At 43.7% G+C, this 15,467-nt stretch overlaps 1 protein-coding gene and 1 long non-coding RNA gene across 10 annotated transcripts in view; one reads left to right on the top strand and one right to left on the bottom strand.

Moving 5' to 3' along the window:
- LRBA (LPS responsive beige-like anchor protein) overlaps positions 1-15,467 on the bottom strand; it is a 541,206-nt gene that overhangs the window by 1,819 nt on the left and 523,920 nt on the right. For all 9 annotated transcript variants that reach the window (XM_036234292.1, XM_036234286.1, XM_036234291.1 and 6 more), the window contains 3 exons: positions 10,771-10,872; positions 7,882-8,078; positions 1,063-1,214 (listed from right to left, as the gene is read on the bottom strand). In XM_036234292.1, coding sequence (XP_036090185.1) covers positions 1,063-1,214; positions 7,882-8,078; positions 10,771-10,872 — 451 coding nt within the window. The remainder of the gene's footprint in view (positions 1-1,062; positions 1,215-7,881; positions 8,079-10,770; positions 10,873-15,467) is intronic.
- On the top strand, positions 1,104-6,202 carry LOC118612493. The gene is made up of 4 exons (XR_004955033.1): positions 1,104-1,184; positions 5,239-5,391; positions 5,937-6,004; positions 6,090-6,202. It is a non-coding gene; the product is annotated as an uncharacterized LOC118612493 (long non-coding RNA).

A 15,467-nucleotide genomic window follows, 5' to 3' on the forward strand; every position in this document is an offset into this window, starting at 1 on the left:
AACAGCAGTTTCTGAAGCGGTCACTAAAGGCGGGAGCTGCTGCCGCTTGTTCCGTCCCCGAGACGGTGGTGCGGGGAGGGGACGGGGAGACGAGCTTCCCTCAGAGCTGTCGGGCTCAGCCTGTTATCTTAGATCTTCCTCTGTACGGTTTGGTTAAGACCAGTCCTTAGAAGTCATGTTCAGTATCTTTCTTACCTCTTACAAATGTAGGAACTGAAATGTGTCACTACACATAATCAACTCAACACAAAAAGAGGCGGAAATGAAGGACACACAAAAGCTCTAAGACTTAGAAAACACACAGGAAAATGGCAAAAGTCTTTCCTTATCTGTAATTACTTTAAATGCGAAGAGATTAAACACTCTGAACAAAAGGTAGAAACTGGTAGAATGGCTAAAAAACATGATCAAATATATGCTGACAAGAGACTTTAGATCTAAAGACATAAACGGGTTGAGAGCGAAGGGTGGGAAAAGATATTCCCTGCAAAGAGCAACGAAAAGAGGCGGGCGGCTGCGCTAACACAGACAGCACGGGCTTTACGGCAACAGCTGCGGTGAGAGAGACACTGAGTGTCAGTGTGAAGGTCAGAAAGGTCAGTTCATCCAGGAAACAACGAAGCCAGTGGACGGGTCTATTCCCTGATCGCAGTGGTGATGACTGCAATGTGAATTTACTTAATGCTACTGACTTGTATACCAAAAAGTGGCTTAAAAGGTAAATTTTGTTACCACACACACAAAAAAAATAGGAACTAAAATAAGTGACTGGATATTAAGAGGAAATAACACTCTAGATACAGAGTTTAAGGCACCGTAAGAAACAGCGATGTGTAACTGGAGCTTTTGTGGCTTAAGTCTTGTCCAGTCCTGGAGACTTCACCTTTGTCCACAGTGGCAATGCCATCAGAGAGAAAATCACAGCTTTTAGAAGCATCTCGGAAACCCCGATATTGATTGGCTTTTTTCACTGCATAGGTGGCTGCCACAACTCAGCCCATTTAAATGCATTCCCTCTGCGGTCTGTACTGCCACCGCCAGCAGACCATGATGCCGTGTTACCTCTGGTCGTAGGACAGGGCCAGGGCCCGGACTCCAGCGTCGCAGCCCGGATAGGCAAAGAGCTGCTTGAGGTCCGACACCTGCCGGAGCATGACCACACCACTGTCTCCTCCTGTGAGCAGGTACTGCCCGTCGCGGCTCAGCTGGATGGCCTGTGAGACAAAGCAACATTCAGCAGAGGTGTGGCTCTAGGGGAACTGGGCCCCGGCCCCCGGACATGATGGCACAGGGAGAAGGGAGGGGCAGTGCGTATGTGCTCCTGAGGGGTTGTCAGGCAACCAGGAGTCGTGGAAGACTTTTGCCATTTCTCAAAATCAAATGGACAGTTAGGCCATGCTTGAGTTTTTTGTTTCTTCAAATATTTTTTTTCAATTATAGTTGACATACAATATTATTAGTTTCAGGTGTACAATAGTGATTTGATATTTATATGAAACAATCACCTGGGTAAATCCAGTACCCACTTGATACCATACATATTACAATACTACTGATTTTATTCCTCATGCTATACCCTACATCTCTATGACTATTTTGTAAATACCAATTTGTACCTCTTAATCCCCTCCCCTTTACCCATACCCCCACTCCTCCCAACACAGCAACCATCTGAATGTTCTGTATCTCTGAGGCTGTCTCTATTTTGCTTGTTTATCTTGTCCTCTAGCTTCTACATCTGTCTAGGTCTGTCTGACGCACTCCACTCAGCACAGCACCCTCTAGTTCCACTCATGTTGTTGCAGATGCCAAGATTCCATTCTTTTTCATGGCTAAGTAGTATTCCGCTGTATATGTGTGCCACCTTTTCTCCATCCATTCATCCACTGATGGACACCCAGGCTGCCTCCATATCTATCTTGGCTATTGTAAAGGATGCTGCAATGAACACATGGGTGCACCTGTCCCTTCGAAGTAATGGTTTGGGTTTCTTTGGATAAATACCCAGAAGTAGGATTACAGGGTCCTCCTTTGTCTCTTGTTATAGCCTGTAAAGTCCATTTTGTCTGGTATAAGCATTGCTACTCCAGCTTTTTTGTTTCCATTTTCGTGAAATACTGTTTTTCCATCTCTGTTAGTCTGTCGCATGTCTTTTGATTTGAAGTGAGTCTCTTGTAGGTGGCATGTGTTGTAAGGATTTTATTTTCTTACTCGTTCAACTGCCGTTGTGTTTTGATTACAGCACTTAATCCATTTACAAGTATTGTTGATGGATATGTAGTTATTGCCATTTTGTTCTTCATATTTAAAAAAATTTTTTTTTCTTAAACATTTCTTGTAATACTGGTTGGTGGTGATGAACGCCTTAAGCTTTTCTTGTCTGAGAAGTTCTGTATCTGTCCTTTGATTCTAAATAATAGCTTTGCTGGGTAGAGTAATCTTGGTTGTAGGTCCCTGCCTTTCATCACTTTGAACATTTCATGCCAGTTCCTACTGTCCTGCAAAGTTTCTGCTGAGCTCCCTTGTAGGTAACTGCTTTTCAAGATTTTTCTTTTTGTCTTTAACCTTTGGCATTTTAATTATGATGTGTCTTGGTGTGGGACTCTTTGGGTTCTTCTTGTTAGGAACACTTAGCACTTCCTGGACTTGTATGTCTATTTCCTTCGCCAAGTTAAGGACATTTTCCATCATCAAGGTTTCCAATTCCTTGCTTTCCTCCTGGTATCCCTATGATCCAAATGTTGTTACGCTCGATGTTATCCCAGAGGTGTCTTAAACTATTTTTTTTTGGGGGGGGGCATTTTTTCTCATTGTGGTTTTGATTGGGTGTTCTATACTTCCTTATCTTCCAAATCACTGAGTTGATCCTCTGCTTTATCTAATCTACTGTCGATTCCTTCTAATGTATTTTTTTTTTTTAATTTCAGTTACTGTATTCTTCATTTCTGACTGGTGGTTTTCTGTCCTCATTTTTGTTTCCTATCTCTTTGTTGACATTTGCACTGAGATTGAGCATCCTTATAACCAGTGTTTTAAACTATGCATCTGGTAGATTGCTTGTCTCCATTTTGTTCTTTTCTGAGCTTTGTTCTTTCATTTGGGACATGCTTGTCTCCCCATTTTGGCTGCCTCCCTGTGTTTGTTTCTATGTATTAGGTAAAGCTGCCGGGTCTCCTAGTTTTAGCAGAGTGGCCTTATGTAATAAGCGTCCTGTGGGGCTCAGTGGTGCAGTCTCCGTCACCTGAGCCAGGTGCTCCAGGTATGTCCTTGGTGTGGGCTTGCCTGTTATAGTTGAACCTTGGTTGCTGATTGCATGTCAGACTGATTGGTCGTGGGGACTGGTTGTGACTACAGTGGAGAATCTGTTCTGCAGGGGCTGACCCGACAGAGCGTGATTCATTTGAGATGGCTCTGGTGCCTGCCCAGTCTTCCCTGTGGGTGTCTCCTTTGTGAAGGTGGTTAGGTGGTGCTCTTGTGTGGTCTGAAGCTGGGCCTCTTTGGATGGGCTCTGTGGCAGGCCAAGTTTAGCTGCTGCCCATGCCCTGCTTGGAGCCACTACAAAGTGATCTGCAGGTAGTTGCCACTTGTGCTGGGCTTAGAGGTGCCTGGGAGAGGCTAAGCTGCGAACCGAGGCTGGCTGCTGCTAGTGCCGCTGCTCGTGCTGGATTTGGGGCTATTTAGCAAGAGGTAGAGAGCATACTGGAGCCAGATGCTGCTTGTCTGTGGTTTGCAATCCCTTAAGAGATTTTTTAGAAATGTCTGCGTCATGAGCCAAGAAAGGCCTTTTGTATGGAAGAGCCACTGGCTTGGGAAGGCCCACAAATTGGGTGAGGCCTCAGGGAATCACCAGGGCAGAGTGAATGGTGTTAGCTAGGTTGGAGACTCAGACATGGCATCCGCTGGAGTCTGCACCCTGGGACAGAGGAGGGCTCAACAAAAGAACAGTGGCTTCGGTCAGCACTGCAGTCTGGGAGAAAGCTGCCCCTCTAGCCCTTGCCCTGAAGCGCCACATGTCCCTGGTGCCTTTCGGGCTGCGGTCCCAGAGCTAGAGCGCAGAGTGAGTGAGTCCACGCACAGGCCCTTTCAGGAGACGTCCGGACTTCAGCTGCCCTCTGTCTCACTCAGCCACAATCTCTCCTGGTTTCCACAGCCAGAAGTCACAGGGACTTCTCTTCCCGGCACCGGAGCCCTGGGCTGTTGAGCCTGTTGTGAGGCTGGGACCCCTCACTCCTTGGGAAAGGGGGAGCGCTGCAGCTGAGCTGTCCCTCCCAAGTCTCAACTGGCTTCTTTCGTATGTCCCCAGTTGTAGAACTTCAATGTGGTTAGGCTTTGGGCAATTCTCAGTGGTTGTTCTGTAGTTGCAAGTTTGATGTGGTCGCGAGAGAAGCCAAGCACAGCATTTACTTGCTCCGCCATCTTGACCAGAACACACTCTTTTTCTTTTTTCTTAAATTCTTTTTAAGGATGAGGTGGCAGACTTACAGTTTTATGAATGCTGTTTACAGGATGTGTGTTGTGGACTGGGACCGGCACTCTAAAACGAGGCGGCTCCTGGCACCAGTTCCGTTGTGCAGGGCATGGGCTAAGCCCTTTTTGTACTGAGGCCAGGCAGACGGTGTTAGCTGACCTCATATCCCCCAAAACACACTGCTGCATTTGGGGCTGTAGCTCCATGAGAGACCAACAGCAGTAGCATCTTCACCAGACTTGTGGGACTTTTAGAGCAGATGGGAAGACAGCTTGGTAGAGAATCCCAACTTCTAGGGTAAGTAAACCCCAGGTGAGCGTTTTCTTCTTGCCCCGGGACTGGCTTCAGGCTTGCCAGTGCTGAACAGGAAGTGTGGACAGGGAATTTGCTCTTCAGCCATGTAGAACAGGCCAAATGTAGTCCATTGCCTATTTTTATGTAGCTTTCTACATTTTTAATGGTTAAAAAAAAATCTAAAGATTTCATTGCATGTGAAAATGATATGAATTCCAAATTTCGGTGCCCACAGACACGGGTTATTGGAGTGCAGCCACACCCATTTGTTTATGGCTACTTTTACAAGGAAATGCAACAGAACAGAGCCTGCAAAGCCTAAAACATTTACTGTTTGTCTCTTTATGGCAAAAGTATGCCAACTGATATAAAAGTGACACCTCCCCCACCCCAAGAGCTAATCCTATTACCCCTTCCTGCTCCCTTCCCTCCAAACCTTCTTTTCCTAACTTAACACATTTCCTTTCTTTAGCTAGGTGGCACTGAAAGTTCTAAAGTTACAGCAAACACCAGTAATCTTATGTCCACCTGGACACAGTGAGCGTGGGAACAGACTGTGCTAGCAAGCCAGAGAGAACGAACTTAACTTCTGAAAAATTTATGCTGTTTCCACCTTCCACCAAGTTTTGGTACAGTTGCCTTAAGGCTTTCACTATTCTTTAATAGTCTCATACCCTTTCAATTCACATTCACATGCATGCCAACTTTTAGGGGACTCTTAAATATAGCTTAATTTTAAGAACACAAAAATACATCTAAGTAAAAACCCATGTGTGGAAGGTAGTTACATGTAAGTATTTTCTAAATCTTAACCAAATACAAGCACTAAGATTTTTCAATATAGGTAAAAACCAATACCCTATTCCTCCATGCATTTCACAAATGGCCACCACGGGGGGGCAGAATCTGGGAACGGTAATGAAGACTAGGACCAATAATTATTTGCTACACTTATAAAATTCAGCTGATAAAAATCCATTAACCTCATGATTGTGGTTCACTTGAGTTTTATACTTGAGGTTTTTACTGGATAAGTGCTATATTAAAACCATTAATCTTTAACTTCCTGTTCTAGTAAAGAATCTCTAATCCTAGTTCTGTTTGGAATTACATAAAACATGGAACTTTTAAGACTATACATTTATCATCATCCAAAAACATTTTTATAAGACAGATGGCCACCAAGGGGAAAAAATATTTTCTCAGCGTTTCTCGTAAAGGACTCGTCAAATTCCCCTGAAGGTAAGAGCCGGGGCCCCGTTTCCTAGACAGCATCCTACCTTCCACCCAAACTGGCATGATTGTCATGTGCCTCCTCAACACGCAGGCTGGGCTGAGACTGGAGTTTGAGAGAACCCCAGAGGCACGTTACTCTCCACCTCTGAAATCCCGAGTGCTGCCCTGGTTCTGCGAGGAGCTCAGGCACCAGCAGGCCACAGCGCCGGGGAAGGACTCATCACTCCGCAGGTACGTGAGAGGTTCTCCGTCAGGCTGCTTCGCTGTCTGGGTCCCCTCCTCTGCCTGCCACTCTCCTTTCTCTTCTCACTTTTCCTCTCTCATTGCACCTTTCACCTGTCTCCTTCCTCACCATAATCCTCTCATCTCTGTCTCTCCTACTTTCTCCTCTCCCTTTTCCCCTCCTCGCAAGCTCACTAACCACTCAGGTACTTACCAGTTGGTATGATTATGTGCTGGAAAAAAGCAGTGGATTGTTTAGGCCTAAAGTCCAGTGGGAAATACTACAGAGCGGGGAAAACGAGCGTGCATGAACAGTCCGCAGAAAGCCTTCCACTACTGCCTCGAGGAACTTCCCTGAGCCTTTGGTACTGACGGGCCACAGAAATTGATTTAGCCAGCAAGGGATTTCGAATTATTTTACAGATTTATTAGCGTGGCTGACAACATAAGCACAACTCAGTGACAGATTATCAACATTATTATTGTAAATAAAGGAGGAAAAGCCTCTGCTGTGCACTTGGTTTAAATGAAGTATTACGGGGAGGGAGGGGGAGGCGAAAGCAGAGGGGGTCTGCCTTTGCGGTGGAGGCCGTCACAGTGCAATGGGGAGAACTCACGGAAACGCGTGAAGAGAAGGGAGCCACTTACTCAGTTAAACCGATCCTAGGATAGAGAAGCAGTGAGTACCCTGGACTCGAAGGTAATCTCGATTTAGGGTTTTTGTTCCTTAATACTGCCTGGCCCCAGGATTTACTTCAGACTAGATTTGGGAGAATTTGTCATCTAAGCTGGCTGGGGTCACGAATAGCAATAGATAAAACGCCTAAGCCAGCTTAAAGCCACCCCGTGGCAAGCAGAGGCCTCTTCCCACTCCCATGATAGTGCTGGGCCCCCCTCACTGACACGATGCACATGCACGCCCAGCTCTGTTCTGGAAAATGACAGGAACACCACAGCTTCCCTTTTACCTTAAGCTGCACCTAGCGAACACAGCCTCTCCAAGGAGCAGCCCTCACTCCTGTCTCTACCCTCCAATGCTTATGGAGCCCAGTCTTGAAAAGCTCTGAAGCACGACTCCGCAAGACCCATTAGCATTACCGTTCCTTGTATGCCAAAGGGAAAATGCCCAATTTGCATCATAACATGAAGCCCGCCTTTCTAAACTTGCCAAGTTTGGGTCTTGTTAGTCACACAAAAGTGAAGTCTGAAGCTAATCCAAAATAGTCATAATCCCTACCACTCCCACTGTCAACCTCTAAAGAGGAAACAGACTTTATAAGGAGACAGTTTTTGGTGTACTCTATTGCATTATTTTAGATTTGATACTCAGAAAACAATGTGCATCTTTCTTTAAAAGCCATTCAGAGTGGCTTCACAAGACCTTAAAAGCAAAACTACTCTGCTAAAGGCTCACCTGGGCTTCACTGGGTGACCTCGTGAATGGCACATTCCAGCTGAGCAATGCAGTCAGCACAGCTGGGACATGTCATGGTCGGTGAGGTCTACAAGCCTCGTCCAAGCGCTACCTATTTTTTTTTTTTTTTTTGGCCTGAAGAGACTCAGCAACACATCAGAAGTTTCTTTATCAAACCCTCTCCCTCCTCACTTGCCACACTTAGAGGTAAAAATCTCAAATGCTAGAAAGTCTGTAACGTACTCACCCTTATGTTATCATCTGTCTCCACAGTGGCCTGGAGTTTTCCATTCACGCTGAATGTGCAGAAGCCGCCGTTTTCATAGAATATGACACAATGACCCTCTCTTGAAGCCTGAATGAGTTTTGGTTTCAGACAGTTTTCAGGACCCTCCAAAGTTCTTAACAAGTCTCCATTCATGGAATGTATGAGACATGGTCCTTCTGAGAAAACAGAGGAGACAAAAGGCACAATTCATTTTTGTAATGAGAACAGACATGTGATCTGAATCGCAAGCACAGATGAAACAGGATTATAATACCACACTACAGTTGTAGAAAGCCTTCAAAATTATGCTGCTTATGTTATTTGCAAAATTTCCTCTGCATGCTTGCTGGGTCTCACCTTTCACTTGGGAGAGGAGCAAGCTGTCATATACATTCACGTTCACTTCTCAAGATACAAAGTTACTTGATGAAATTCATCATGCCTAGAGGTGACTAAAAACTAGAGGAATTCAAAAAGGAATAGCACAAATTTCAAATCCTAGAAGAGCTCCCAGAAAGGCTGGGCTTCAGTCATACATGGGCTGGTGTCAGGCACACTGTGACCCTCTCTCACTGGGGTCCTGACGGTCCTGGGGTCCTCGTTAGGGCAGCTTTCGAAGGCCTAAGCGTCCCTCCCTCTCGCTGCTTGCTACTGTACAATGAAAGAAGGTCTGTAGTCCACCTCCCCACCCCCTCCCCAGATGAGTCCAGAGATCCTTTTACCACTTCTTGAAGACTGAGTCCACTTCCTAGATGCTCCCCCAAAGCAAACAGCAGCACCCACCTCCCCCAGCGCCTCAGGCTGAGATGCTTGAGGAAGACGGGAACTGCTGGTGTGATGAGCAGGTTCTAAGAGGTGTGAGTCCGACAAAAGGAGTAAAGGGAGTCCACGTGCCTTACTGCTCTCCAGGCTAAATCACCCGGGGCTACGTGGAATCTCTACCCGCCCCCCACAGGACTCCTAAAAGCATGCCCTTCTCAAAATGAGGCTCTCGGCTGTTTCCTGACCACTCAGTAAACTTACACGTCTTTCGCGTTCTCAAATACATACAGGCCGTCTTTGCTCCGCACGGTCCCAGCACGCGTCAGGTTCAGTTAGCACAGTAACTGCGCACGGCACGCACCCGTGGCTCTTCAGCACACAGCCACGTAAACAGCTGTGCAGCGTGAGTGGTGGCCAGCCACGTCGCTTCTTTCAAAGTTGGTCAGTGAGTGGCCGCTGTGTGTCTGTCACTCAGTTCACGCAAACTGAGTAGTTGTGCTGCCTCCCTGTCCCCAGTGATAAACCTACGTGACATCTCACAAGAATGGACAAGAGGGAGCTGGCCAGCAAAGATGAAGCTGCAGCGAGGGCACGAGAGGCGACCGCACTGAGGGCGCGGAGGGGGGGCCGGCGCGCAGCCAGGGGGCGTCGCGGAGCTGAGCTTACTGACGTGAGTTAGGAAAGTGGTCGCAACAAAAATGGTGACGTCCCAGAAAAAGTGATGCCGCCAAAACCTGCACATTAAAGGAACCCTCGGGGATAAAGCCCAGAAGATAAGATGTTGGCAGCTGATTCAAAGGAGTATGACAACTGGTCAAGGTGCGGGAAACTTGAGCTGCACACAGAGAAGGCAGCAAGCACTGTTCAGAGTGCTCTCGGTAAGGTTCTCGCAAAGAAATAAAATACTTTAATTCCCAATGTTTCTAATGTTTTAAATCACAGTGTACTAAGTAAATGAGCTTTACTATTTTTTCATGTCCATATATATCTGTGTTACATGTAAAGAATTTTTAAAGTCCATGGACCAATAAAAAATTTCCATTGATTATTAAAATCATTTTGCATGGTTTCAGCTTGTATGGTCATTTTTATGGTCCCACACCACCATGGAAAGCTAAGATGGCCCATAATATGGTAAATTCATTTTACATATCTAATTTGGGTCGCATGTATTATAATCTAAGAACTCAGGATAGCTCAGGATAGAGGCAATTATTAGCTCTAACAAGGCAAAAATTCCAGCTGGTATAGAATTTTTGCTATAGGTATTACTATTTCATTGTTTTGACCAACTAAAGTTTTAAACACAATCCTTTGAATATTTAATACATCTTGTTAGCTAGACTAAATATTATATAGTTTAAGACACAGATAACATTACTGAAATACTCTAGGCTTCCCCACCAGGTAAGCCTAAAACACATGAGACCACCATGGTGAGACCCCGGCTTAGAGCACAGGGACAGAGAGGGGGACGGACTGTCGTGATGGAATAAGCAATGGAAAGGAAACAGCCCCACTCCTGGTCAGTCCCTGATTTGCTGTGTGAGTTCCTGGAAAGCTCACTTAGTGTCTTTGACTTAAATATATGATGATGCTACGAAGACAAAGCTCCAGGCGAGACCAGTTTATGTATCTTTCCACTCCATTCTCAGTGCTGTTCTGGCTCCTGCTTAGTCCTGAGATTAGGAAGTTAAAACAGACTGACTGGGTCAGGAGTGTCCACTCAGGTATGAGATGGAAGCCAGCGCCGCCAGAGTCCAGAATGAACAAATGTACAACGATACCCCTTGTTCCTGCTGCTCGCGCTCTTTAGAGCAATGCTGTGGAAAAGGCGCTTCCGCAGTGATGGAAATGTTCGGATCTGTGCTGTCTACCATGGTAGCCACTCGTCCCATGTGAATACCGAGCACCTGAAATGCACCTAGTGCCACTGTGGAACTGAATTTTTAATTTTATTTCATGAGTTAAAAGCCTTACGTGGCTAATGGCTACCAAAGCAAATAGCACAGCTTTTGAGAAAAAGGTACCAAATTCATCTTTGGTAATCTGCTACTAGAAGGCACCCCACAGTACATACATTTTATAAAAGTACCACAGACTTACCTTTAGAACCACTTAACACCAGGCCCAACTCGGCGCAGACCGCGGCACAAGTGATCTCATCGTCATGGCCTGTCAAAATGGCCCGAGGAGTAGTGGTCCCACCTTTGGGGAAAAAACAGATAAAAAAACTTATTTCAAGGCCATATAAGGGTTACCTCCCTCTACTCAGATTAAATAATCAACAACTTGTTCTTAAATTCCCATAATGCCTACATCTTTTATTTATAGCTTGGGAATGTGTCCAAAAATCCTATCTTGGGACTAGATCCAAACTATATGCTATAGTTGTAGGACCACATGTTATTAAACTTCTAATCCTTATGTGATTATCAAGCAGCAATGGTTGAACCTCAGTAAAATAAGCCAGAAATCTAGATTTTAAAATGCCTCAGATACTTTCCAAATACAAATATAAGCCCCTTGATTAGATGATTTATGGATGGGTGAATATAAAAGTAGAGACTTAGGCTTGATTCACATTTCAAAGAGAAGCAGCTGCCTTCTCTCCTGCCTCCCCCAACCCCCTCCTCCTCTGTGGGCCACTGAGACCCCTTGTCATAATTAAGAGTCTGAAGTAGGATTCACGATATCTCAAAGCAGCCCCCTCTTACATGTCCATTATCTTTACTAAGCTCATATATTTTCCTGATACACAAATCTTAGTATATTTCTCTATGATTCACTCAAAGAACAAAGAGGAAAAAAATGATTCTTACATGTAGTTCTACTAAATACTGCTTGAAAATTAGGGGAGGGGCAGGAGGGAGGACAGAGGAGAAATACCCAAACAATGGGAGCTGTTTCAGAGCACTTTCGCAGGTAGAAGTCAGCCTGTATCTTGTTGCAAACCAGAGAGAAAACTGGCTGGCCAAGAAGGAACCCAAACCATGAACAGGCCTAGTAATTATAAATGAAACGATAATCAGCTTGATTTCTGCTGAGCCACAAGGATAAACTGAATTCCATATTTGGCATGAAGGTTACTATTTTAAGACTAAATTAGTCCTCTACTTTTACAGTCACTAAGGACAAAGACACAGAAAGCCTTTTCATAAATGGGACTGGAGCAGGATTCTGTTAGCATTCTGATTTCCTTGATTTGGATTGGTTTTATAGTATTATTGATAAATGATACTGTGTAATCCAAAAAGGGGAAATTTGCCTGGAGAGTAGGTCACTACCACCAGCTGTAGAACTCTGAGGAAAAGAATAATTTGTCATCCTAACCCCAGACACTTGGCTATCCTCGGAACAAGTCCTGTGGAGGGAGATCTGGTAGGTCGGAGGAAATCCAACAGAAACCTACTGTCCTTGAAAAGGCCAAAAAAAATTAACTTCAGTGGTTTTTACAATGGGTCAATGGGTTCTCTGAAATTTCATGCCAAATATATGTCCATGCCTATGTTTTGCTGGGGCAGGGGTGGGGAGCTGAGGAGGGGAGGAAGGAAAGTAGGTTTTCTGAATGCACAGAGATCCACGACCAAAAACAGGTGAGGAGCCTCAACTATGAAGACAGGGGCCTAGTCTGTGCCTCCGGACCCACTCCCCCCGGAGCCTGCAGTCACTTCACGTCTGGCCTCGACATGTAACTACTGCAACGTGTCGCTGGAGTACACGATGCACGGCTGTGTCCCCACAGTGTCCCTCACGGCTTTCGGCGAGTGAGATTTAAGTCGAGTGGCATCACAGCAGACTGTGCATCACGCCGGAGATGCTCCACGCTGCCTGACCCTGGAAGGGGCCTACCTGCTTGGTGACAGGGGAGACCTCAAAAGACCTAGGAAAACACACAGGGATGAGGGGAGCCAGGGGGGCGTGGCTCCATTTGATCCGGTTTAAAAACAACTTTGGGGAGGAAACCTACCTTAATCACAAAGTTTACTTGATATCTCCCAAACAAGAAAGAATGTGTTATAAGAGCAATTTTTTCCCTTAAAAAATACACAAATTTGGGGAAAATTTTAAGAAAACAAACACATAGTTTAAGCCAATCTGAACTATTTACTTTTTTGTTAGAGATAAGCCTTGCCACAAAAATTAGAAATAGATGTTATAGTCTTAAAAGTTACCAATAACTTTACTCTCACTCATGGTTTCGCCCTTTCCCAAGATGCTCTATATTCCACAAAAATAACTACAATGTTATTTTTGAAATAATGTCTAATTATATCTATTGGCAACTTTTTTTAAAATCGTGAGTTAAAATCATTAAGATCTAAGGCGTACATTTTAGTTAAGTTACCATTTAATGGGAGGGTGAGATTTGTATTTTAACTGGAATTGTCTTGGAATTCCTCAGTGGAAAATGCAGGTTTGAAGGAAAACTGATGGCAACTGAAAATCTTACGTGTAAGCCAAAGAAAACACAGGACAGACGGACAGTGGCAGACCCAGAGGACACTGTCACTTAAGCATGTCAGCACTAACTTTCTGTTTTCTAGATCTAAGAAAATTTTCTCGGGAACATGGGAAGGAGGTGATAATATTGCTGTCAACTGTATTTCTTTAATGTACAAGAACTGAAATACTGAGAATTTTCTATGACTATAAAGTTAGATTTTAGGAAGCCTCACTTTAATCCCATAAAGAGGGTTAACATATAAGCATTATTTTTTTTGAAAATTCAATTAAAATCTTTATAAATATGCTTTACTTGCAAAATACTAGTTTCCAATAATCCACGTTACGTCAATAATTTTTCCCTTCACAAGTCAGAAGACACGTACATGTAGACTATGTAATTTCAAAAGTGAAAAAAAGATTTTTTCTTTTCCTTGGGCCTGCTCTCTAAATAAAGAACTGTTCAATACTAGGGCTTGGCTTCAAAGTTTGGCAAAATGTTCTCTAACCCAGGAAGCAGGTTAGACACTTCAGGAAATACCGGGGGGCGGGGGGTGAGGGGAATGGAGAAAAAGGGAAAAAGGAACAAATTAAAAGCATTATTTGTGATCACTGGACTCTTCAGGTAACTGGTTTTAAACACTCATTGGATTCCTAGTAAAAAGGTTGCGCTGCTGAACTCCCCTCCCCTCAAGGAAAAACATTAATCACCTTTAAAAATCCACGTACAACAGCATAAGATCTCCTTTCCTCTAGAAAAGCTGTTTCTAGTCTTGTTTAAACACTGACCTCTGTATCCCTTTATGATCTGCTGTGTAAATTGAGCATTCCTTTTATTTTCTCATCAAAAAATCTGTTCAGAAGACTTGAATTTTTATAAACAGAAACCGTTTCAAATATTAATATTTCACTATAACGAACAGAATTATATGGGATTTAAACCCAATAGGTCCAAACCATAAGTTCTACAGATATTTTGGGAACCACTTAGAAATAAATTGCTAAGAGTGGAGGGCATAATCGGAGGCAAAACCCAGACTCTCATGCAGCTCACAGAATCTATTTCTCTATAGCACTACTGTTACACATCACCCCGAATCACAGAGCCCAAGCAGTAACCCCCACAGAAAGGAAAGGCAAAACCCCTATATATCTGTGTATACTTCTGTCCGGAAAGCCTAGAAACAAAATCTAGGACCCACACAGCTCATTCTCACTGCCCTTCCCAACAACTTGTCAGCCCACGAAGTTAATACCTGCAGAGGGGAAATCGACTCAAAGAAGACAATACTGGCCATATATTACTTTTTCAAAGACCCCACAACTATCATCAGCTCTCACTGGAGTCTCTAAAGCAAATAAAGAGCAGGGAAAAAAGTCCTCTCAAAAATACCAGGTTAATTCTTTGATAAAAATTTGCAGTAGTTAATGGATACAAAAAGTCTTTACGTTTGCTTTCTGAGACAGTGGGATCTACCAAAAGCTAGATCATAAAGCAGAACAGATTCCCTTAAGAACCTTTCAAAGTGTTAGTGCTTGAGAAATTGTCATGGCTCTCAATAAAGCTGAGAGAAAAATTTATCTTGCTGCTAGTTTAAGGGGCTACACTTCAAACCCATCTTAAAACAAAATAAAAAGAGAAAGAGGATAGACTCTTGGACTGCTTTGAAAAGCTTGAGCAATTACTTCAAAGGAAAGGGTGTCTTTGTGTGGAGAACAGGTTTATGACTACTGATGCAAATCCTCACTGAAGGCTGAAAAGGATACTCAGTGCATCTTTATGGATGGCCTTAAAGAAAGATGAACAAGTCAAAGGAGATTAAAGACAGTCCAAATCCCACCACAAATAACAGGACACACCAGTTTTCCTTTTCTCAATACGTAATACCGAATGAATATCAGTACTAACTTACAGACACTATTATAACAACCCAACCTGCATTTAAGCAGCACAAGATCTTCATGATACCATTTAGTATTCATATTAGACCTGTCTTTTAAAATATTAGGTAAAATGTTTTACACCATTAGAATAACAAATGTTTTTATTAAATGTGTTTCTTTGGTGCCCTCAAAACACTAAGTGTATTTCTCCATCAAATGGACTCTGAAATACTTAAAAGTTATTCCTGAAAAAAAGAGATGAGGAAACAATAATTTTTCTAGTACCCTGCTCATAAATATCCAATGAGAAAAATACTTCAAAAGACCTTTCTTCGTTAAGGCAAAGGGGATTAATAATCCAGGTAAAAATAGACCTGACACATATTTCTGGCAAACTTTGAGTTACATTTAAAAAAATAAAGTTCTTGGTATTTTTGGCGTCTCCTAGTCTTATGAAAACTAAATTACCTTAA

This window comes from Rousettus aegyptiacus, unplaced genomic scaffold (assembly GCF_014176215.1).
Source record: "Rousettus aegyptiacus isolate mRouAeg1 unplaced genomic scaffold, mRouAeg1.p scaffold_m13_p_16, whole genome shotgun sequence".
Taxonomy (NCBI): Eukaryota; Metazoa; Chordata; class Mammalia; order Chiroptera; family Pteropodidae; genus Rousettus; species Rousettus aegyptiacus.